The sequence below is a fragment of the Lissotriton vulgaris genome, chromosome 12, assembly GCF_964263255.1.
Source record: "Lissotriton vulgaris chromosome 12, aLisVul1.2, whole genome shotgun sequence".
NCBI classification, from domain to species: domain Eukaryota; kingdom Metazoa; phylum Chordata; class Amphibia; order Caudata; family Salamandridae; genus Lissotriton; species Lissotriton vulgaris.
This window is the reverse complement of record NC_141700.1, coordinates 685,409,501-685,435,526: the sequence shown is the minus strand read 5'-3', so window position 1 is coordinate 685,435,526 and position 26,026 is coordinate 685,409,501. Positions and strand designations below refer to the sequence as shown.

Here is a 26,026-nt window from a genome sequence, read left to right as displayed (position 1 = left end):
TTTTGATTTTGATGATGATCATTCTTTACGTTTATTAAAATAAAATGTTCTTGATTGAAGAACAAAGAATAAAAGTTCAAAAAACAATTGAAAGTTACGAATTAAATTTTTGTTATATATAAGATATAATTTGGATGAACTGAATACATAATTGTTGTACCCCAATGTGGGCCACAGATAAGTGTGAGGGGGACTCTGTATCAACCATGGCACAGTGCATGATTAGCACAAAGATAATCCTGACTGCTCTGTGACAAGCTAACAGAGTGTGAACACAGGTTATCTTTTAGTGAATATCTAGCTAACTCTGACTAGAGAGGTGGTCCTTCCTTGGACAGGGTGCATACCTCTGCCAACTAGAGACCCCATTTCTAACACTATTTTAAATAATATTTTCTGAATCCCTTGAAGGCAATGTTCTTTAGGGTGGCTGTGGCTTTAGTTTTTGTTGAACAAGCAGAATAGCGCAGAAGCAAAGTGACAGGGCACTCGGTCTAGGAGTTGAATAATAGGCTAGTGTCCCAGAAGTGAAAGCTCCTTTCTACAGTTCTCTGGGATGCACACAACTCACACTGTATGCCCTGGGTGACACAGAAGTTCAATAAGTGTGAGTGGTGCATCCACATCTTACTCCACTCATTTACTGTTATATGTTACAATGAAACATGTTAAACCACTCAAAAGTGATTAAGTACAATATGCACCTAAGTGAAGAGTTTTTTTCATCAACTTGGTGAGCTCCTATCCTCCGGGATCAAATAGATATCTGATTGGCTGCCTTTCCCACAAATTATCATGGCATGCTTCATCCTCAGCAACCCTTCACATCAGAGTAAGATAATATCACTCAGGTGAACTCAATCAAACATGGGCGTTCTTGGCTATTTTTTCTTCAGGACTGTTGTAGTGGTCCAGATCTTATACTGTAGGTATCTCAGTGTATACCCAAAAAATTCTCTCTATTAATAGGTACCCTCGAGATATATTTAAAAAACAAAATAGTGTGATTTAAGGGTGAGGGATTATGTTTCACTTAACCACCTATGACTGCCAACATGTTTCGACAGAGTTGTGTGCCTATACTGATCAACGGTCTTCTTCAGGGCTTAAGAACTCCCTGCCTGAATCACACATACATTGCATGCAAAAATATGACACGTATGGCTCTAATACCTGTTTGTTGAACTCAGAAGTGAACACTGTAGATAGAAGCAAAATGTGAAATAATATATATAGAACAACCTTGAATGAGACGTACACTTCAATTAATGTATATTTTATGTAGCGTATTTCCCAATATACATATGTATCTCCTGGCATACTCAACCCACTCATGGGCACTGCAATGCTATAAAAACGAACAGTGAAACACATGCCAGAATTGACTGCCAGTGCAAATGGGACAATTATCCATATAAAAGATCACATTTGAACCTAAAGATGATGGAAACCCTCTGCAAGCTAACTGTGATACACAAAGGAGAACTAAATATGACATGTCCACGCACCAACTGAAATTAGAAGAAGAAGAAGAGGGATGGTCTAATGCCTTTATGTATGTAATATATGTATATAATATGTATAGATAACAATATGTTTACATTGAATTGCTCAAGCACCATTTTCTGTTAATCCTAAAAGTGCAATACAGGCATAACTGATGTTGTTTGGCTAGTAATGCCCAGTGCAGATTTAAAAACAAGTACTCCAAGAGATAAAACACGCCTTCACTAGGTTATTGTTCATGGTAATCTTGAAGACTTTTATAAATGCATTGCTTCCCGTAGTAATAGCATTACAAGTAATGCTCCCCATTACAGAAGAGAATATTGCTCAAAAAGTGACAAAATTTAAGCTAAAAAAGCAACAAACTATTCTTAAACAGTCTTAGATCAATAGCTAGATTTCACCGTGTCAACCATGAGTTCTGTGTACAGCTTAAGGCAATATGATGCAAAATACAGTGGCTCCTCAAGGGAGTGCTACGGGGCGGTGGGTAGTAAACTCCAGGATACGGCCGAACCGAGTCAATTACATAAATAAATAAGTAAAACAAACGACATTGCACGCGCTGCATCACCGATTGGGTTCCAGTGCGCGCAATGTCATTCATTTTATTTATTTATTTAGGTACTTAACTCGGTTCAGCCTTATGTCGGAGTTTACTACCACCACCCTGCCCCTCCCCCACCCCACCCCACCACCTCGCAGTACTCCCTCGAGGAGCCGCCGCTGGCCACAGAACCTGTGAATTGCTCCATCATAGCTCTGATCCACAGGCAGTGCAAAGTTGACAGGTGAAGAGACATATTGGAACACTGACTTTGTCAAAGGTGTGTTGTCATTAAACACTAAGGGAATGGCAGAGGATTTGTTTGTGATGCATATGTCCTGTCCCTTCCTTTTATTATACCTATCCTGTTTCCAATGTATATTTTTCCACTGCCAGTTAATTGTTATGCCAGCACTATATACATAACTGCTAGAAATGCAGGAATATGTGTTTATAAAACTCTAGTTTCAATTGTTTTTGAAAATTACCAAAGATTTGATTGACCACTTGTAGTATTTATTCACGTAATTTTAATATCAGCAAGCATATCGATTAAAACGGCAGCCAGTATTTATGAGGGACCAATTTAAAATTAGCCGATTTTTTTATACTAAGGTCCCATGACATAACAAAATTATCCTCATAATCCAAAGCATAGTTCATTGACCAGGGCTTTGTTTGAGTGTGTATTACACATTGACATTGTGGAAGACCCTATCCATGTGGGAGGATGGGAGGTTGCATAGAGAATAGTCCTACATTTTCTTAACTTGCATCTACAATGTCTCATCTTTAATCTAAGAATTGGATGGCTAAGTCAACAGGTGTTTCTGTAACATGTTGAGCGTGTGTCATTCATGACATCATTCACTGCAGATGATTATAGACAATCCTCCACCTGCATCCTGTGAGATGAACAACTGGATATTGACACTGCTGGTATTTCACTGGCTAACCCCACCTCTTCAATGTCAAGAGATTCAGCATTGATTGTAATTTATGTTTCAATCACTTTGAAGGTGCCAAATGAGTATACCTTTTTCCATGTTGTGTAATACATAATTGATTTTGTATCACTGCTAGAGATCAAGATGCACATTTTAAATACTTTAGCTGTGACACCTGTACTATCATTGAACATGAAATTAATGTTTCTTGGTATCAGAAATTGACAACATTTTACATTTTCTTGTTCTAATTTTTGGTCTCTTGGACTGGGAATCTTTGACAAGTGGCTGACAAAATATGGGAGTCATTCAACACTAATAGTAACACTTAAGTTTTGTTTCATGAGTTATAATATTAATATACTTTTCTTTGTGCAAATGAAAGCATGAACATTTTTTTCTTCTTGATTTCTCCATTCAGGTAGTCCTCCAGCAACTGGTACTGGAACGTTACACGTTATTCTGGAAGACGTCAATGACAATGCACCCGTTATTTACCCAACGTGGGCAAAAGTGTGTGAAGAAGCGAAAGACCTTAATGTGGTCATCTTGGGAGCATCAGATAAAGATCTACGCCCCAATGTAGACCCTTTCAAATTTGAGTTGAGTAAACAGCTTTTACCGGATAAGGCATGGAAAATTACCATGATTAATAGTAAGTATTTCTGAGTCTACTTACAAGTCTTTCTCATGCCACCCTTCAGAATCCCTCATTCTTCCATTGATTTAACAAACTTTATATAACGGAATCTTCATGTACTTTGTCAAAATTCTAATGTGTCCTATTTAACAATGCACTCTCTGGTATATATTTCCCTCTGCTACTTAATAGTGTATTCTGCTGTAATTCAGTATGAAATTGCTAAAGTGGAAGAAACTGGCCTTTGAGGGCAATGATCCAAAGTTCAGGCCTTAGACTTCAATATTTTTCATGGAAGGTAGCATTTTCTCACCTCTGCAAGTGAGATCTACAAAAACAAAATATGCAAATCTCAGAGAAAGGGTGCACACAAGTGTGCTAGAAAATTCACCTATTACAAAAATACGGTGGGCGAGAGTCCATTTGAGCCCTATTTGGCCTTTTAAAATAGGTGCAAGCCCCATTTTTGGGATGCTTACTACAAGTAGCCAGTTTATGATACTGTTAAGAAGTAAGGAGTGAAGATCTAAACCAAGGGCAAAAGTTATCATCTTTGTACGACAGTATTACATAAAGTGGTCAATGTTATTAAAACAGAAATGCAAATAAGGAAAACAAAAAGACAAAGTATGCTCTATGTTGTTGACTAGAAGTAGGCACCTTCTGAAATTAACTAGAGGGTAAAAATGGATGTAGAAAATGTGGTTGTTCGTCCAATTTCCCCTTAAAATTTTACATTTCCACATATGCCTCGCAAGGACTAATGCAATCCAGACTGTCCAGTGGTAACCTGAAGCTTCCAGCAAAAAAGCTCTGGGTGGGAAACATAAGCATCCATTGGTGTTGTTTAGAAGCACATCTGTTGTTTAGCATTAATCAGTCAATCAAAAATGTATAGAACTTGGCAAATCAACTGTGAGGGTTTCGAGGTGCTGGAGCTGTTTGCTGCTGCATGGAGGTTTGATCATTCAAACACCCAGGTCATTAGTTCTCTTTTGAATGGCTAGATTGTCGGTGCTGTCCTGAAGTGAAGGGGGAGGTTGTTCCAAGCCTTGGCTGATAGGTGTAAGAAGGACGTCCTCTGTTGTTGGCTTGACAGATCCGTTGGGTGTCTGTAAGGGAGAGGGAAGCTGATCAAAGGTTTCTGGTCAGGCGTTCTTTGAATTATGCTAGTCCTTCTATGTGCAGGGCCATGTAGGCGTGGGTCACCATCTTGAAATGGCATCTCCTCTGAATCAGGAGCCAATGTAGTTTCTTGAGATGTGGTGGTATGTGGGTTCTCTTGGGGAGGTCATATATGAGTCCTGCTGTTGAGTTCTGTATTTTCTGGAGTCTCCTCAAGAGGTGTGCAGTGATTCCTGCATAGAGTGTGCTTCTGTAGTCCTGTCTACAGGTGATGTGGGCTAGTATGGTGGTCCTTCTGGTGTCCACCCGGAGCTATCTGAATGTGAAGAGATAGGCAAATGAGACTTTGTTGACTTGCTTCTTGATGGTTAGCTTGCTATCCAGGATGAGGCTGAGGTTGCGAGCATGGTCTGTTGGGGCATGGGGCGTGCCGAGCTCTGTGGGCCACTATGTGTCAGTCAATGATGAGGTGTTGTTCGCAAAGATGAGGACTTCCATTTTTTCAGTGTTGAATTTGAAACAGTCGTCCTTCATCCAGTCTGTGAAGTTCATCATCCATCTGTGGAAGTTAGCTTTAGTGGTAGGGGGATCTTTGGACAGTGTGGGAATGAGCTGTGTCCTCTGTGCAGGAGATGATGTTTGGTCTGTGTGACCTGGCGCGGGCAGCAAGGGGGGTCATGTAGGTGTTGAAGAGGGTTGGGCAGAGGAGCAATCCTTGGGGGACTATGCAGGTGAGCACCTTGGGCTCTGAGGGGAATGATGAGGGGCAGATCCATTGGGGTCTACTGGGGAGGTGCAAAGCCATCCATTTGAGGGTGTTTCCATGAATCCCGATGTGGTGGAGCCTGTTGATCATAATGTGGTGGACAGGATCAGGAGGATGAGGGCTGCTGTATTCCCGCAGTCCATAAGGGCTCTGGTGTAATCTGTGGCTGCAATCAGGCCGTCTTAGTGTTGTGATCAGCTCTAAATCCAGATTCAGAGGGGTCCAGGAGGTTTTGATGCTCCAGGTTTTGGGTGAGGTGCTGGTTGATCGCTTTCTCAAGGATTTTTGCTGAATAGGGGAGCTGAGAGATGGGTTGGTAGTTCTTCATTTCAGTTGGGTCTGGAGATGTTTTTTTTCTGGAGGGGCCTCACTTCAGCATGTTTCCAGTCCTCAGGGAAGGAGGCTGCTGTGATGAAGGTGTTCAGGATCGTTGTTAACTCGTCACTAATTGTCTTGCCCACAAGGTTGAAGATGTGGCGGGGGCTTGGGTCCGTGGGTGCTCCAGAGTGAACAGTGTACATGATAGAGACAGTGTCTTGTGCGGTTAGGAGTTTCCAGTGGTTAAGAAGGAGTTCGGGATTTGTTTCATGCGTGTGAGCTGGTTGATGCTGTCTGTGGTGGAGGGTTGGTGTTCGAAGTTTTCATAGATGGCTTAGATCTTGTCATGGAAGAAGTCTGCAAGGTTGTCGCACAGTTCCAGGGAGGAAGCAATGTCATTCTCCATGGCTGTGGAGATGGTAAACTGCTTCATGATGGTCAAGAGTTCTTTGCTGTGGTTTGCGCTGGTTTTGATGCAGTTTGGTAGGGCATTCATCTTGTTTTTTTCAGGAGGTGATGGTACTGGTTTAGAGTGGAACTAAAGGCAGTGCGATTTTCCCTGTTTTTTGCTGATGCACCACTTCCTTTCAAGTTGTCAGTAGTTGTATTTGGTGGAGTGCAGTTCCTCAGTGAAATAGCTTGCTCTTTTACTTTGTTCTTTGGCCCTGGCTGTCTTAGCGGGGGGATGGCATTGGCACAGTCTGTGCACTAGTGAGACAACTCCCAGCTGTTTGTTCAGGGTCATGTGTAGAGTCTGGCTGTTGGGAGCAGAGAGTGTCACTCCACTGGACTTCTGAAACCTTTTTTCAGTCTCTGTGTGTGGATCTGGGGGCAGGGTGTCAGGGTGGATGGGTCCTGAGATGGTGAAGTGTATGCTGTGGTGGTCGAACTAGGAGAGTGGTATGGTGTGGATGTATCTGCCTCTGTTGCTGGAGGTGAAGATGGGGTTGAGAGTGTGCCCTGTGATGTGAATAGGGTCGGTGACGAGCTGCGTGAGGTCGATGTTGCTCATGCTTTCCAGGAGGTCAGTAGATTTGATGTCATTGGGGTCATCGAGGTGGAAATTGAGATCGCCTAGGAAGATGTAGGACTCTGCATCGATTGTGAGCGAGCTGATGAGTTCGGGGATGGCGTTGCAGAAGATGGGGTCTGTAGGCAATAGTACCACTGATGGTGCTTTTTTCATCTGCGAGGTGTTGGAAGTCGAGGTGTTCCATTATGGTGTCCCTGCAGATGATGGCTTTATTGCCTCCGTGCTTTTTTTTTGTCTCAGTGTGTTATATTGTATATCTTTAAGATGGTGGTGGTGATGTCTGGGGCAGAGGTGGGATTTAGCCAGGTTTCTGTAAGGAAGATGATGTCTGGGGTAAGGGAATAGATTGTCTCCCAGACCAGTAGAATGCACTGGAGTTGTGACGTGGTGCTCTGCGTTGATTGAGTGGGTGCAGCCGTGTTTGTGGTGCCGCTGGTGTCAGTAACTGCTTCAGTGCTGAAAGTGCTGAAAGTGAGGGAACGGTGTGGGCAGGAGAACGGCCTTCTAGTGGTGCACAAGAATATTTGGCAGCAGAGGTTGTTGGTACATCCTGGGTCCAGGTCTAGGAGGTCAGTGGTGGTGTAACATCATGGGTTGTAAGGGCAAGAGGTCCTGGCACTGGAGTCGGTCAAGGTGAAGACAGGCTTGACTTTGGCACACTCAATACATGCTGCAGCCTCCTTTAAGTAGCTCCTGGGAGGAGGGAGTATTGCTGGGAGACGGTTGGCAGGGCTAGGCGGGAAGCAGGAAAACAGGCCAGAGGCAAGAGTGGCAGTTGGGAAAATAAGAGGCAGAAAGCAGGAGGAAGCATTTAGAAAAACAAGGCAAAAAACAGGAGGAACCCCTAAGAAAAACATGATGAAAGGAGGAGGAAAGCATTAAAAACGATGCAGAAAGCTATAGGAAGAACTTGTGAAAAGGGGGGTAATGAGGGAGAAAGCAGTAAAGACAAGGCAGAAAGCAGGAGGAATCACTTCAAAAAACAGGGGTAAAGGATGGAGAAAGCAGTTAAATGAGGCAAAAGCAGGAGAGAGTAATGCAGTGACGTAGGAGAGCTGGGCACAACTGAAAGATGCAGCCAGCGCAGGCCATGTTATAACACTTTTTTTTAATGTGAGGAAAGGGTGTGGGTGGGTTGGGAAAAGAGAAATAGCCAGAAGGAGAGTTATTATTATTGTGAAAAAAAGCATTGTATTATTAGCGCGTCTAGCACTGTGATCTTTCATTGTGCCCAGACAAAGGGGCTTATTACGATGTCGGTCAGAGTTGCCTCCGACCGACACCTTCGTGGTCTCAGGAACGACTGCCTGCCTGATTACAATGCAACCAAACACTGTTCAGTTGGATACTCTATTTCTCTATGGGAGCTTGTGTTATGGCCATAAACAGGCCGTAATACCGGCTCCAATAAAGAAATGTGTATGTGTGTAAAACCCTACACCCTGTGGCAGGCATCCCATGATGCTTGCCACACAGTCCATGGATTTACAGAGGGGACCCTAGGTACCCCTTGCCCACCAACTGTAGGCCACGGAGGCTAGGGGGGCCTGTCAGGGGCCCCTTAAGTCGATTTCCGACAGCCTTTCTGTGTCGGAAAAGCCGGCATGGAAAGGCTGTGGGAAACCGACATGGTATTCCCGACTGCAGATACGTAGTCTGACATGTATGGTGTGGTTTTGACAGATCAGAAAACTCCAAGAGCAGATCAGAACTGCATCAGAATGACTGGCGGGTTCACGCACCGACTGTGACATTGAAATCAGCAGTCGGACAGCAAACTAACCGTGTCGGTCAGAAAGCCTCCGACTGAGGTTGGAAAGCTTCCAACTAGCGGTCAGAGGCTTTCTGAATGACATTGTAATCGACTCCTAAGTATTTTGTATGCTGTGTGTACTATTGAGGCATCACAGTGAGTCAATCAACGCACCTAGTGCTGTGAAAATTCATAATGCCAACAAAGGTAACATGTTGAGGTCACTGCGTACAATATGGCAGTTAATGGGGCGGTTAAAACAGACTACTTGAAAAGGGGGATCTAGAGGTTAAGTTGGCTTATGGGAAATGGCTTATGGGAAATGGGCATGGGATGCCTTCCTACTAGTTAAGACAAACCAAGGGCATTTTGTTGGTTCAGGAAGTGTAAGAAATTGAAATAAATTGAAATTAGGTGACTAGGATATCTGTGGATATTAAAAGTCTGTGAGAGCTGGATAATGGTGAGCATAAGAATAACATTTTAAATAAGTTATAATGAAGTGAAAGAGGATTTTAAAAATATAGGTATTACACTGAAAAAATCCTCTCACTTTGTCAGAGAAAGAAAAGTAAACCGGCACCCTTGGAAAATAATGTCTGACGTGTGATCTTGGTCTTTGAATACATAGCAAATGTAAAGAGATAAGAATACGACTTACATGCTTGTATTCAGAAATGCAGCTTGGAATGACTGAAAACGCAAGCGGTCAAACAGGCACTCTCGGAAGACAGGTCTGACATATAATCTTAGTTTTTGAATGCACAGCAAATGTGATGAGATAAGAACATGATTTACAGGTTTATTTACAGAAACAGAGCTCCGAGCAGCTGAAAACACGAGTGCTCCTGTGATGTGCTTACAAAGAGGAAAAAGAGTAGTTCCTTAAGCAGTTCCTTAAAGAGAGGCAGTGAATGGATAGTAGTAATTGATTCATGCTCTCAGGGAGGGATAAACAGAAGAAGTGGCATGATGCATGCATGCCATGGACAAATGGGGACATAAAATATGAGAGCGATGATGGAGCCGGCAAACAGGAATCCTAAGGGTGGTCTGAAGGCCACAAAGTATATACAACATGCCTCGGAGACAGCACCTGTGCTGTCTAGCCGTGACCTAAAAAAGTGCATGACAAGCTTGAGAACTGAAATGTTGTCACTGGGCATTCATTGGAATTTTCTCAAAGCTCTTTTTCTCAAAGTTCACCACAAGTTCTGTTTGCACAGCTCCTTTGCCAAAAAATCTTTAAAGACAGGATTATTGGATTCCAGCCCACTTCTTTGAATTTCACTAGCATCCACACAAGTCATCATCCAGGAGACATATCCAGCAAAGAAATTTCAACTGATCTTCTACTAGGAAGCAATTGTTTCCACTGACTTAGATTCTCAAGTTCCCTTATAACCAGGGCAGAGTTTTCATTGGGTGAGACTGGTTTCAGCTGCAGGACTTTGTAACGTTTACTTCTGACGAATAAACGTGTACCACCACTAATGAAGTAAATGATAGAACCTAAATTTAAAGTAGAGAAGTAATTTACAATCACAGATGATCTCTGGCAGGCAGCTATTTTTCAGTTTAGTAGACAGGGAAGTCACCTTTGCTCTTCAGATCCAGGCAGATTCTATCCTCTGTGGTGATGAACAAGGTATCTCAAGGTATAAAGTACTCATTTATGTGTGACTTAATTTAGTCAATCCTAAAAACATTCTCAAATTTACTAATCCAATATTGAATGACATATTTGATGTTGTAGCAAATGTTGTTAATCAGGTAAGGAATTTGCATGTGTTAGGAAAATGCATGTTATTAAAGTATACGATATTTGCAGTTTGAGTCTGGCTTTACATTTTATTCCACTTTGTATGAAATGATGTCAGGGATTAACATCATTTTAGCCAATCATTCTATTATTACCACACTCAGGATCATGCGGCACCTGCAGATTATCTTTGAGCACAGTGTTCTCTCATTGTTTGTCAGACACAAGCTGGAGGTACCATGGCCTGTTGGGTGGTCATTTAATTATAAATCACTAAAAAATTCCACATACATTAATCCTATGACTTTTTTATTATCATTATTTATTTAGCGGCAAATCAGCTCCTCTAACTATGCTATGGGATGCACTGAAAGTTATGATTGGGGGATAGACTCTAAATTACATGATACATCAGGATTACGCATAAAAGATATTGGAGCCTGAGCTCCGGCCTGACCTACTAAAGTTGGAAATTGGGAATTCTAAATACCAGGATAGTCAACATGAAGATGAAGCAGAGTTGATATTTGAACGCTAATGTGCATACGGATTTTGATTCAGAAATAGACCTTAGCAGGGCTTACCATAAATTGCACTATAGACAGGCATCCTGCTTTGCGAATAGCAAAGAAATGGGGCGCAACTTGCTTACCAACTTCAGATCATTGTTCTAAGAACATTATTTCTAGCATCAGGAGTCCTTCAGGCAAGGTTTTGGCTGTCTTCCATTAATTCTTTGCAGCTCTATAGTCAGAGGATACACAGACCTCGTTAGATGGGGTGACTGAGCACCTGTGGGTTGTGAGCTTGACTATGCTGACTGCCGCCCAGCAGGAGGCACTAGGTGCAAAAATTATGCTAACTAAAAGAAGGAAAGCTCTTTTCCAATTGACATTCATTAAAGCATCTGGGGTCAGATGTAGGTAATCCAGATTTACAGATTCTGAAATATGGAATTTTACCGATTCTGTATTTGAAATTTGGTAAATGGGATGTAGGTATTCATTCGGTATTTTTTACCGAATCGGTAAGATTCGGTAAATTCCGAATTGGTATTTACCGATTCGGTATTTCCCATTCATCCCTATGGGCCTCCAGGCCATAGGAATGAATGGGAATTACCGAATCAGTAAATACCGATTCGGTAAAATGGGGAACGCATTCAAGGGTGGTAGGGTGTCACTTTGACACCCTGTTGCACCCCTGAATAGTGCATGGGTGCACAGGTGGCACACATAAATGCCCTAAGGGCATGTATGTCTGCAACATGGCACTGTTAAAAAAGCACATAATTGCTTTTTTAACGGTTTTCGTTATTTACCACCAACTTGTAGTTGGTGGTAAATAACAAATCCTTACAAGTGAAAAGCACTCACTTGAGTAATTTACTGATTCCTTCAATTACCGATTCAGTAAATTACTGAATCCTTAAATTAGGCCCCTACATCTCAAATGCCGAATACCGGTCGGTAACAGCCGAAATGTGGTCATTCCGGCCGTTACCGACCAGAATTAGGCTTCCTACATCTGGCCCCTGGTCTTTTTTACCCATGATTACCTTTCCAGCTTTGTCTTTAACTAGTCTTTAAAGCTTGCTGTATCTGCCGGAGGGTTTCCTTAATATATCATAGAGTTCTTTTACATTTCCATGGCTTGCTTCTTTACTGGGCTATTGTGTTAAGACAATTGATGAATGGTTGTCTGCTCTTAAGCTTCTCTTTGCTTCCTTATTGGTTTTGGTGTATTCACCTTGAGTTTTTGCTTCTACTGCTCTTGTTTGGTTGGTGTTAACTGCAGCTTTCTTTTACTTTCTCTTTTGGATTTTTTCAGAAAGTCTTATTTGAGATCAATTCTTTATGATGGTGTTTCTTTAGACTCAGTACATCCTGGCAAGTTGATGTCACAGTTTCCTTGATCCTCTCCCACTGACTTTCTATTGGGTCTCTGTCATCTTCTAGTTCTTGCAGGACTTGATGCTTGTTACTAAGAGTGACAGAGTATTCATTCCATTTCTCTGCAACTTTGAGGAGAGTGGTGTTAATCTCTGGTGTTTGTCAATTCCATCCTTGCTTTCTTCAGCTTTAGCTTTAGCCTGGCCATGATAATGTGATGGTCTGACGCCATGTCCGCTCCTCTCATCACTCTCACCTCCTGCAGGGACCTTTGGAACGTCTTGCAATGCAGACATGGTCAATCTGCTTCTCTGTTGAATGGTCTGTTGACACCCACATTGACTTATGAATTCATTAGTGTGGGAATACACTCCCGCCTATCAGTAGACAGTTCAGGGCACAGAGATCTGTGTGCCTTCGACCATTCTCATTCATGTCACTAAGGCCATGGTTGCCCATTACTTCTTCATACCCCGTGGTGTTGTTATTTCCAATCTTTGCATTGAGATCCCCATCAGTATGGCAATGTCTCTCTCAAGGCATTTCTCAAGGATGGACTAAAGTCTGTTGTAAAATTGATCTTTTTCCTCTTCTTTGCTGTCATTTGTGGGATAACATTCAGGTTGATCCTCTTCTTCTTTGTGTGGAAGGTTGCTGTCATGATTTCAAGGACTGTGGGCTTCCCATCCAGTAGGACCTCTGTGGGCTGCTAGAGTTAGCATCAGTGCACCTCCTTGGGTATGTGGGGTTTTTGCTGCCTTGTGTATAGAACACAGCAGCATTCCACCTTGAGCCAGTCATTTCTCTCTAGATTGTGTTCATCTTCTTTCACTTATGCCAAGCAGGGCAAAGTTGTTTTCTGGATTACTGTCACGTACATGGTTCTCACATTCCATGTCTTGTTGGTGATGGTCTTGGTCGAAAGCAGATGGATCAGCTTTGTGTCTTCCATGGATCTCTGACTTTCACCATAAGGCACAACAAGATTCCTCTCACTCCACAACTGAGATGTTTTCTGGTTGATGTTTCTGTAGCTTGGATTATTTTACATGGTGGGGTAGCTAAACCCATGCATAACCCTCCTCATTTCACAGCTGGGCTTCAGACTGGCAATGGTGACGTAACGAAAGCCAACAATGAAGATTGGTGAAGCACTTTGAAGAACTGTTGAGCCAGCCTGTGCTGCAGTCCCATCCAGACATTCAGCCAGCTGACAAGGACTTGCCAATCGACTGCAGCAGACCAGCATAGGAAGAAATACAGCAATCTATCAAACATCTGAAAAATGGGAAGGAAGCAGGACTAGACCACAATGCTGCAGAGGCACTGAAGGCACACATTGAAACATCATTAGACATGCTCTACATCATGTTTGGAAGGATCTGGGAAAAGGAAAAGGTGCCATTAGACTGAAAGGAGGGATATCTCATCAAGATCTCAAAGAAAGGTGACTTGAATACCTCCATATAGTACAGAAGGATACCTCTTCGTTCAACCCCAGGCAAAGTGTTCAACAGGGTCATCTTGAACAGAATGAAAGAACAAATTGCCACTTAGTTGCAAGACCAGTAAGCTGGCTTCCGCAAAGGTAGATCCTGCCCAGACCAGATTGCAATACTGCACATCATCGTTGAGCAGTCAATGGAATGGAACTCCCTTCTCTATGTCAACTTCATTGACTATGAGAAGGCATTAAACAGCATGGACATAGAGCCCCTTTGGAATCTTCTCTACCACTATGGTGTGCCAGATAAACATGTAACAATCATCAGGCACTCTTACAAATGAATGACCTGGAAGATATTCAGTGGAGGAAAACTCATGGAAGCCTTCCAAGTAAGGAAGGGAGTCTGCCAAAGTTGTTCGCTCATGCATTTTATCTTCCAGCTGACCATGAACTGAATCCTGAAGACGTCCTCAACAAGGAGGAGATAGGGGATCCAGTGGACACCTTGGATGCAGCTTGATGACCTAGACTTTGCAGATGACGTGGCTCTACTCTCCCAAACTCATCTTCAGATGCAAAAGAAGACAGATGCTGTAACAGCTGCATCAGCACAACTTGGCCTCAACATCCTAAGTGGAAAAGCCAAGATGCTGAATGCTAACATGGTCAGCACAACTGCAGTTACTCTTGTAGAACACCTATATAAAATTGGTTCTTCTGTGTGGAGCTGAAACTTGGCGTGGAACAGTGAAAATCACCAACTCCAGATTTTCATGAACACTTGTCTGAGGAAAATCCTCCAAATCTGCTGGCCAAACACCATCAGCAACAGCGCCCTGTGACAGCAGACTTTCCACCTTCCTGCTCCTTGAGGAAATCATGAAAAGCACTAGGGCAGGAAAGGCTACACCCTACACAAGCATGCATCAAACACCACTAGGCAAACCTTGACCTGGAGCCCTCAAAGGAAAAACATGGCCAAGAAACACCTTGCACCAAGGCCTCAAGGTGAGTGCAAGGTGATGGGTTACACCTGCATTCAGGTTGACAGAAAAGCCCAGGACAGAGATGGATGGAGAGTCCTGGTTGATGGCCTATACCCCAGGAAGGGTATTAGGCATATGTTGTAAGGTGGATTATTAGTGGGGGTAAGGATGACACTACGACCAATGCGATATAATGTCCAATCAAGGTCTCAATACAATAACCCCTGGCTCAACCTTTTGGTAGCTGGCTGCGAGCAGGCAGGCTTAACTCAGGAGAGTGGTGTGTAAAGTATTTCACAACATCAATACATTAAATACCTAAGGCACAGCACACAATAAAAATCCCATACCAATTTATAAAAATAGGAAATAAGTATATTGTTACAATGGTACCAGAACAAACAAAATCCAATATAGGGAATGAGAGATATGAATGTTTAAAGAGTAAACACCTTCTAGTACTTAAAAGCAGATAGCACCATCATGGGACATCTTGTTGCTCTTCACCAGAACAAAATCGAAGTGTGAGGCCGACTGTGATGGAGCCCTGGTCGGATACACTATTTTGGAGGCCTCGTTCAAAATTTGACCTTCAGATTTAGAAACGTTTCTGGAGGATTTTCTCTTGACATTGTGAAGTCCCCTCCAGCAGTCTGATTTCAATGTGACATGGTCAGATTGCTTCTCGGTGAGACCCCAGTCATATTCTGGAAGTCTGGAGTTCTGAAGCTTTCAGCGGGTTGATCCTGAAATCCAGGCCAGGTCACAGTTAAAGGTAGCCAGCTTGACTTTTGATGCTGAGTCTGTCTCCTTATGGTGCTTTTTCCAAACGTTGCTTCAAACATCTGGAACTTTTTTTCCAAAGGCAAGTTTGCATATCATTTACTTTTAAAGACAGTCTGCAAAGCAGGTCTGCCCATAAAAATGACAAGAGGCAACACAGTAGTGCACACTCCAGCGCAAGAAAGCTGCTGGTCTCTAAACGTCTGTGCCCTATTTTATCCTAGGGACTTATAAGTAGTTTGAACCCCCTTACCTTATTATATAATAGAGATTTACATGGTCTGTCATTGACAATTTTATTTATACCTAATTAGCATAAACCTTTTTCGTCAAAGTTTGGCACTGGGCCTGGTTAGCAGAATGGGGATGAACAGGGCAAAAGGAAGACTTTCTCAAAACATAAGTAAGTAAGTGAAGCACCTGGTCAAACCTCCATTCTGACTGAGTTGTACGGGATTTTTCCTGATATAGTCATCTGTTACTTTGTGGAGCTAAGTAATTCGCCCTCCTTGTCTTCCGCACCTGTATCTCGTGGAAAAGTGCATATTGCGGTGTTTTAAAAAAAGGTATAGATCTCCTTAATCGTGGCTCCCACCAGACCATCTTATTATTGAACTCCAATGCCATAATATACACTTGCAGCTGCTAATTGGCTCTCAGCTGTTATTTCTTCCTTGGTGGACCCTGTACAGCACCGGTTTATCCCTACACGTGATATTGCTGCCCATAATAATCTAGCTATATTGCCTGTTAGGTTGCTGAACAATGGCGTATGCTTACCCGGATAATCCTGTTGGATGCTGAGAAAGCATTTGACAGGGTGCCTGGAATTTTTTGTGGTTAGTTATGACCCAGATGAGGTGGGCGAATATTTTGTAGCTGCTGTCAAATCTGTCTATTGTTCATTGTTGGCCTTAATTGAGTGCATAGGGAGAATGTCAGACAAGCTTAGTAATAATAGGGGCATGAGACAGGGATTCCCCCTGTTTCGCCTGCTTTTCTCCTTGTACTTAGAACCACACATTCAAAAGCTTGAAGATGCAGACTGCATAACCCCATTTAACTTCAAGACTTTTAGCACCAAATCTTTTCTGACGACATTTCCATTTTGATTCTTTCCCCATCTAAGGCCCTCTGTAATATTAAAGTATTACAAACCAATTCCGCCAATTTCGGTCTATAAGCTGAATATGGAAAAAACTCAGGTTACTACAAGACAAAGAGCCCCTAGACTGTGATTATGCTAAAACGGCTACATACCTAGGGGTCATGGTTACTACTGCCATTCGGGTACGGTGAGATCTAATTGTGTTACATTGTGATACTCTGAGTCTCTGGCTGAGTTCAGGAAATAAGATTGACTTCATTTGGAGATTATAGGTAGATGCAACTTAATTAAAATGGTAATTTTACCAAATTTTCTGTATTTATTTTGAGCTTTTCCACTGTTTCCCTCAAAAGAATTATTTTAAAAGGTTGAAGCCATTTAGCAGCAATATATTTGGGACTATAAATAAAACTAGTTGTGCTATTTGTAGCTCCCGGGAACATGGTGGTATTGCACTCCCTTTGTTATGGCTTTATGTTTTGTTGAGTGTATATTTTGGGAGACTAGGAACCTTGGTCTACAGGCACAGTAGTTCAATATTGAGAACTTCTGACCTGACCTATTGCTTGTTTTTGCAGTTACAAGTTTTGCAAAATCGAAGGCAAAAGCTTAGGGGCCAAATTTAAAGTTTGGTGGATAGAGCAATTAAAGTAGGGTAGCGGAGGACTTTATATCTACCCATCCTGCCTTTACTCTGCCCACCAAATTGAATTCACTGCCAGCTCTGTGGTAAACGTTGTAAGTTTGTATGATCCGCCTTCACAGCAGCCTAATCAAAGTCATTTAAATGTTTGATGTGCACCTGACATTAGTGATTCTTGCACCCCCCCATTAAAACATTTTAGTTTTCCAACATCAAACTCTCAAAGCGGGTGTTTGTTCTTTTTGGAAACATAAAATCTGAATACCCAACATTGTGCACATTTTCTCCTATGTAATGGGAGTACGTTTATCATGGACAGTGAATACAAATAAAATTAATCCAACAGCCCTCTCAAAACAAGGCAGACAGGGGAATGACTTACCTCCAATGGCCTATATTCCCTCAGACCTTCAGAAGGATTACCCTGATGGATTAAGGTTTCCTTCGATAAAATTGTGTGAGCAGACTGAACGTTCGGTGGACAGTGTGCATCATCACTGCTGCGACGGAGTACCCTAACAGCCACATTTTAAGTCCGATCCTAAGTTGCAATGCAAAATGATCATTGTGATTTGCAAATGCCTTTGCTAGTTACAATAAAATAGATCAATAGATAGATCGATAGATAGATAGATAGATAGATAGATAGATAGATAGATAGATAGATAGATAGATAGATAGATAGATAGATAGATAGATAGATTGATAATTATTTTAACAAGCACTGCAGCTTGCATTCTGAATATGCAGTTCATGTTCATCTTCTAAACTCTAATCTCCCTAATTATTTTCTATGTTCTCCTTAGACACACACGCCCAAGTCAGCCTTCTACAAAATCTAAAGCGAGCCAACTATAATATCCCGGTCTTCGTGACAGACTCTGGAAACCCTCCTCTCACAAACAGCACCGAACTCAAAGTTGAAGTATGTTCATGCAAGAACAATAGAATGGACTGCAGTTCAGCACATGCTCCTCACGTGAGCGCAGCTCTACTACTACTCCTTGCACTCTTCAACCTATTTTGTAAGTTTCACTGAAGTCAAAGTAAAACTTGTGAATTTGATACAACAAAGTATGACAGAAAGCATTTGTTTCTTGGGCATTTAAAGGATCAATAATGATTAAATTAAAAGAAGTGACCATGGATTCATTTGTTTTTCTGAAACATGCCCTTTTGAACCAGTAATCTCAAAATATTGTACAGTATGAAACATATACTTTTAATAATTGGTTAATGTCATATGATAATAGAAATGTTTATTGATTTTAATAGACTATACATAATGCTGGATATTGTTTGTCTTAGTGGCCTTGAGGTCTATGATGCCAGCAGAACTTTGTATTTGTGTTTGTTTATATTTAACTATATTGTGAGAAACGAGCTACCATGAGCTACAGAGCAATCAAACCCACACAGGTCAATATATTTCCATCGTGGATCTTTGGCTCACCCGTTGTACCTCATTGCTCATATAAAATGCATGAGATATTTTGGGTAACAGTACAATCAATCCACACTGTAAATAATAAAGGTCACAAGATCTCACACCAACTACACATACTACACATACAAAGAAGAACAATTTACAAAAAAAAATTGAAAATATAGAGGAGTTTGGTCAATGAATTCAAATGTCTGATGTAGAAGGGTAAACCTAAATATGGACGAAAATGACCTACAATGTCCAAAAACCTCAAAAATTGCTAAATGTCTGGATGGAAAGCTTCAAATGTTTATGAAAACTCCCTCCTATTTCAGAAGTTCGATCTATTTTCAATGAGTAAAGTTTATTGGTATGCCATGGTTTGTAGATGCTTCATATTTGTATTGCAAGAGGTACATAAACCAGTTGGTGTGCTGGCCAGGAAATGCTGCCCATTGAGGTTTAGATTCAAAGGCCTTTCTTTGGAAAATTATTTAGCCCACTCAGGGTATAGAGCTTCTGCCTGAAGATATTAAAGTGGCTAGTACTTCTGAGGAGTGAGATTATGATCTTGCAAAAAGTGTTTCAGATTCTTTGGCTTGCTGCTGGTTATAGGTCTCGTAATTTAGACGGCTTTCTAGTTTGTTTTACACATTTTGACCTGTAGCATGTGCAGTGCTTCACGGTTTTGTAATAGATTCAGAGAAGCTGTTCATTTTGTGATCAAAATATCTGGTCATCAGCTAGCACTGCTTGCTGGACCTTCTGATCTCCTTAGAGTAGTACTTTCTGAATCAGGCTTCTCCAGCAATGGCAAGTCTCCTATTAGTTGCAGTCCAACAACCTCTGGGGGTCAGGCCAGGAAACTGGTTCCCTGTAGTTCAGACACCAAGACTTGGAAACAGATATTAAAAAAATAGGGTAAAATGACTTTTTCACTTTTCATCTGGCAGGCAGGGAGCATACATCTAAGCTGGGTTTGAATTGCCAGTGGGCTAAGCAAGAGTTTAAAAAGGGCAACTGGCAGGTAAATTGCACATGATTTAAGTCTGGCACCTATACACTTTCTGAACCACCTCTCCCACTGTTACTAAAAAATTAGGCACTTCCTATGCTCCAGTTGCATCAACTTTATCTCCAATGGAGGAAAAATCCAACTTCTGCCGAACAATTTTAGAAAGTCAGATAGTGAGGTAAAGACAGAATTTCTAATGCAATCTACAGGTTTAAATAATCATGGAGTACCCAATGACATTCACTAGTAATATTTCAGGTAGTGGATTGGGTCAATTCCTTCTCACCTTACATGGTCATTATGGATGACTGTTTCCCAATGCCAATGGCTTACATGTGGAATTCAGCCAAGGTGTGTAGTTCTGTCGTTGATGGATGAACATTTGTGAAGCCAAAAAAGTTGGCTCATATGCACAATTTGTGATGCCTAAAATGTATTACATTTAAAATCATTACTACAAATATGATTTCAGGTTTGTTTCAGGCCTAGTGTGAGAAATGTGTTCCTACCCATTTGACTCCCTTGACGTTTTTCATTATTTTTACTAACAGTTTTCAAACTACAGTCATGAGTGAGTGTTACAGTCTTATTTATTGTAAGTTTTTTGAATGAATTAGAAGAGGTAACCACCCGTGTCTGCCTTTTAAAATACGGTCTATTGATTCTCAGCTGGGGTAGGAGTCTGCGGGATTGCTGCATGTGAATACATGAATTTATGTGTGTGCAAATGTGTGCAGGCTGAAGGAGTGAGACTACTATCTCATGCAGCCTGGCATCTATGTACAGGCAGCATGTCACAGAGGCATCCCTTAATTGACTGATGCTGACTTGTGCAGGCCTTTTTAATGTGAGTGGACAATCATATGGTGAACATGCGCATTTGTAGTACTTAACTGGAAAGAGTGTGTGCTTTACTATCCTGTATGCTCTGAATGGAATAAGTACCAAAATACAGTTTTGCCATAATTGAGACTAGGTTGAAGTTATAGTACATTAGCATTGCAAATGTTGGAAAGTCCTAAAATGCATTGCAAGAGGGTTGAAAGAGGGGTTGAGTAATTATGTGTTATCCTAGAACTGGACAGAGTTGTCTACCAAAAGGAATTCTACACTCCCACTTAAAGCAAGGGAGAAGGGTTTAAAAGTTCCTGGATCATGGAGAAATCACACTGGAAGACTGTTCAGCTATAAGAGAGAAGACACCTGACTCCTGCTGACAGGGGTTTAAGGAAACCTGACTCCCAAAGGAAAGAGGACTCATGGGCAACTGACTTCAGCCAACTCTCAGAGACTAGGATTATTTCTCTTGGTACAGTAGGCACTGCCCCCCCCACACACACTCACAGACGGTAGAGGGATGGATCTCCTTTGGAGGACTCTGGAGGGTTACTGTGTCTTCTAAGCATGCAGTCGCAGAGAGTGAATAGCTCCATCCTGAATTTTTAGTTAGCATGATGGTGAGACTAAACTACTTCTCTGGGCTGATCCTAGTTATTGCTGACAATGTCTCAAGCAGTGACAGAAGGGGGCTCATTAAAGCAAGTCTATGGTTTGAACTAAACCAAATCACTAAATCTCCTCAAACATACATACTGAATGTTTAATCTAGCCTCATCTAGCAGGTACCAGAACATATGCTATTTATTATTAAGAATGTGGTACACACCCTACATATGCTACAAAGTGTACTAAGCTGATGGTTAATGAAGATATACATTTATGACTCTAAGTATGGTTTGTATAGATATAGTCATATCTCTCTTAATTAACTAAGAATTGTACAATCCTTGATTTCTGCCACTGTGGAATTTGGGGATACTCCTCCTTAGAGGCCGTAAAGTGACTTATAACGAACTCTGAATAGGAGTATTGTAATGAAATGAGTAGAATTTAAAGGAATTGAAGCTAGGACAAACATGAATTGTCATATAATAAACTCAATGGACATTGACAAAGGCCGTTATGACCGAAACACGCTTGTCAGCCACAGTGAAATATTTTAAATAAACCACAAATGATTTGAAACAACTCGCGTGTGCGCTTCGGACATTGTGGGAGGAGAGTAATGTGTATGCATAACTGCGGTTCACCACCCCTCGGTAGCAGCACCCGCCTAAAAAGGGAGCGGCGGGTTTGCTGAAAATCTTTGGAGAATAATCTCAAGATATCCATAAATTAAATCCTTTTGCAATAGAATAAACAGTGCTTTAAAAGTTTATACATTCTAGACATATATGATTGATAAAAACTAAGCATTTTTTTCACCTTCACCGTTCTCACAAAAAGATGTAAATGCAATAATGAGACAATGATATGACTTACAAGCAAACGTGTTCCCACACTTCTTGAGTTTAGTCGTTCTCCACCGTGTATTACATGATTTCCAAGAAACACATTATGTTAGAAGTATATGTAATTCAAACGTTTCCAAAGGAATATTTCTTGGGGTGTCTATTTTTTTTTTATAGACTTATCTCATAAAGATGCTACTTTTCAGAAGAGAGTTTGTCTCTTTTGATTGTTCTTCAATTTATTAATTACAAAATTCAATAAAGTACTATGTGTTGTGCACTTCATTAAAGTTTTGTAGAGTAATAATCCTACTCAGCGGTAAAAAGTGACAGTGAGTTAATTTTATACATTTTATTTCAGAAAGTATGTAGAGTGACACAGATTGTACTGTAGGACTAAACATCTCAGTGAAATGACTGTGCTAGATCTTGACAAAATTAAGTGGATAATATTTTCTCACTCAATTAAATTTTGTATTAAATTCCTTTAGCCTAATCATTTCGTGTCACAGAGTTAATAAAAGCAAACCGAAAAGTTTAAACTGGTGTACCTGGGAAGTAATGCCATATTGTATAACTAGTGTGGGAAAAGGTTATTCTAAGAGCAGACCATACTTATTTAGGTTTTTAAAATTTTAGGCTGAAATGCGATTTTTATTTGCAATTTCATACAGTGCATATACCACAGCGAATGAAACCGTGTTACAAAGGGATAGTAGAATGCAACCCAAAAACAAGAATTAATAGATTGGTATCATCAACATGATAAAAAAATATTATGCATGGGGACATCATAAATAACAGTTAAACTAATTAACAAAACAATTAAAACATATACAAACTTCACAATTGTCATTATTTCAGTATGATTTCAGAGAAATGTTTCCTCATTTCTGAAAACAAACAACATAAAATAGGTAAAAGTTGAAAGTGACATTCATATGGCAGAGCTTTCAGATATTTTTTTTACTTTAGTGTTCCAGATCTTGGAACAACTATCTGTGAAGGACTGTGAAAACATTAAGGGGACTATTAGTATGTCGGGCAGATCGCCACCGCCCACATGGCGGTGGCGATCCCCCCGCCATTTACCTCCGCCCGCATCCCATTTCCCTCCCGCCATATTATGATGGCGGGGGGCCCATTCGGACGGAAAGAACGTCCACTGGTTTTTGCACATTCTTCATTTATTTTGCACACATCGGTTCTAGAGTTTGGGGAAATTGTGGTTTTTAAACTGTTTGCTCCTTGTGGTTTTCAGACACACTGACCACAATTGTATTGGCTGGGAAAAACCAACTGGGCTGCAGGTGGGTGGAGACTGTAAGTGCTCCAAACCCACATAAAGCTGGTGGTAGCACGGACCCGTTGTATTAGAGGCACAGTCTTTTTTAGCTTGATTTGACTTGTATTTGGACATTCCTCACTTCTTTTGCACAAATCACTTCTAGAATCTGGGGAAATCAAGGTTTCTAAACTGTTTGCTTATCATACTTTTCAGACACACTGACCAGAACCTTATTGGCTGAGTAGAACCAATTGGGCTGCAGTTGTCCAAAGTCTGTAAGAGCTCCGAGCTCACATAAAGCGTACCACCAGTAAACAAAAGGCAAGCCCGTCTGTATCTGTCTGCATCCGCCAGAAGCCAGCCACTATGGCCACGTTTTGGTATACTCCGCAAATGATCTTAGATGCTGGTCTTCTAATAATTACCATCTTGGGGGCTCCCCTCTTGCAAAAACGGGATAATTTAGCCATCTATAACTCAAATCACTGGATACCTTACAGATGGACAGATGGAAAGTCTGCTGACATTTAAAATTACTATGGAAAATGGCACCCTGATAACTCACAATCCTGTAGCAAAAGATTTAAGTTTAGCTTACCTTAACACATGCTGGTTGGTCAAAAATCAACTTGATATTTTACCTCCTTGATTCGGAATTCCCTGATATACTGTTTTTAATGAAAACATGGTTAACAGAGGATTCTATGCCTGACTTTTTAGTGGCACTCTGTGAGAATTACTATATACATAATTTTAATAGACCACCTGGGAAAAAAGGCAGAAGGGTGGCTGCAATAACTGAAAAGCATCTTGCTTTTACTAAACTTACTCCCTTACCAATCCCGAGATTAGAGTATATTGTGATCAAATTGGATTAACCTATATCTCCCTTAATATGCATCCTCATATCCAAACGCCAAGGGCACATACCTCAGTCTCCCCTACTCTTAGCGGATTTCTTATCTGCTCTAATAATTGACTATGCAAAAATATTACTCCTTGGAGATTTTAATTTTTAGGCCAATGAGGAAAACACCTCCTCCGACCTCACTGACTCCCTTAATAGGCTGAACTTCAATCAACGGTTGTTTTCAGCGACACATATTAAAGACCACATCTTAGATGTCTTCTGGTTGGTAAATTTAACTCTACTCAACCTCAAGGTCTTCCCTTTACTTGGTCAGATGATCATTTAATTAAATTTGACATAGATGATACAACTTCAGCGTAACCCCCTACCTGTCATGGCACTTATTCCAGAACCTGGAGTTGTGTTTATCTCGATACATTCTGTGAATCATTGACATTGCCTTTACCTACTCACAGTGATAGTCTAGATGATCTGGAAGAGGCAATAACCAATTGGCTCGGAGAAGCTAGCAACAGGCACACCCCTAGACGTAAAATAAAATCAATCTGCTGTCATGAAGCAACAAAATGGTACACAGAAGACTTAAAGAAAGCTAAGCTTGAGTTACGCCAGTCTGGGTGAAAATGTCGGAAAGCAGATACACCTGACAAAAAGGAAAGCTTTGTCCTGCGGCTAAAGGCCTATAGGAAATCGATCTTGGAGGACAAACCTTATTTAGCCAAGATACTAGATGAGCACATTGCTCAACTTCTCTGCTCCTCCTTAGAGAACTCCTCCTTTCTTGATCCACACCAGGTGGGTTTCTGCCCCGCCCACTCTACAGAAACCATTATAATCTCTGTAGTTGATGATATGAGAGATAAAGCAGAAAAAGGTTTGGTCCAGACATTAATCCTTTAAGACTTATCATTGGTCTTTGACACAGTAGATCATGATATTCTAATCGAGTGAGTCAAGGGCATGGGTCTGCAGGGATCAGCAATAGATTGGCTGAAATCCTTTCTCTTAGATTGCTACTGATTGGTTCGTCTGGCTCCTTTTTGATCATCTAAGGTCATTCTCAATCGTGGTGTACCAGAGGGCTCTTCTCTGTCCCCCCCCCTCCATCTATTCAAACTCTATATTCACCCACTGATTTGTACTCTATAGAGGTGAGGGATAAAAACATACAACTACGCTGATGACATGCAGTTGCTTTTCAACATTGGGTACTCAACGGAATCTACAGAGTTTTTTCAGAGCACTATGTTATACATCAGTGATTGGATGAATTCTCATCAATTGAAGCTCAACTCTGATAAAACGGAAATTGTGATGATTAAAAATCAACTGCACAGTTGGAACCCTTCCTTCTGGCCACTGGAGATGGGTGCGCCTCCTATCCCTAAAATAGCAGTCAAAAGTCTTGGGATTTTTGTTCATGAATACCTTTCCATGAAGCCTCAGCGAGGAGCAGTAACTTCATCTTGCTTTTTCCAGCTCTGGAAAAATTTAAAAAATCCAGAAATAATTCACTCTTGAGGATATGTTTGAGATTATAGTTGCCCTAGTAATGTCTTGATTTGGTTATGCATACTCTCAGTATTTGGGACTTCCAAAGGGACTAAGTCAGAGGCTGCATCTGGTTCCAAATCAGGAAGCTAAACTGGTCTGGCACTAGCCTAGACACTGCCACACAAAACCTCTAGTGGTAAAATCACGCTGCCTTCCAGCCACTCAGAGGACCCTTTTTAAAACTAGGTGTATCATGTTCAAATGTAAACACAGTAAAAGCGCAACTTTTGTGACCTCTAAAATCTGCAACTACATTCGGAAATGTAATCTTAGATCCGTCCATCAACATCTATTGAAGGTCCCACAATTTAACAGGAGGAGATTA

General features: G+C 41.2%; 1 protein-coding gene across 1 annotated transcript in view; it reads left to right on the top strand.

The window, feature by feature from the left end:
* CDH13 (cadherin 13) overlaps positions 1–26,026 on the top strand; it is a 2,285,705-nt gene that overhangs the window by 2,132,813 nt on the left and 126,866 nt on the right. The window contains exons 12-13 of the mRNA XM_086945882.1: positions 3,422–3,655; positions 18,063–18,281. Coding sequence (XP_086802008.1) covers positions 3,422–3,655; positions 18,063–18,281 — 453 coding nt within the window. The remainder of the gene's footprint in view (positions 1–3,421; positions 3,656–18,062; positions 18,282–26,026) is intronic.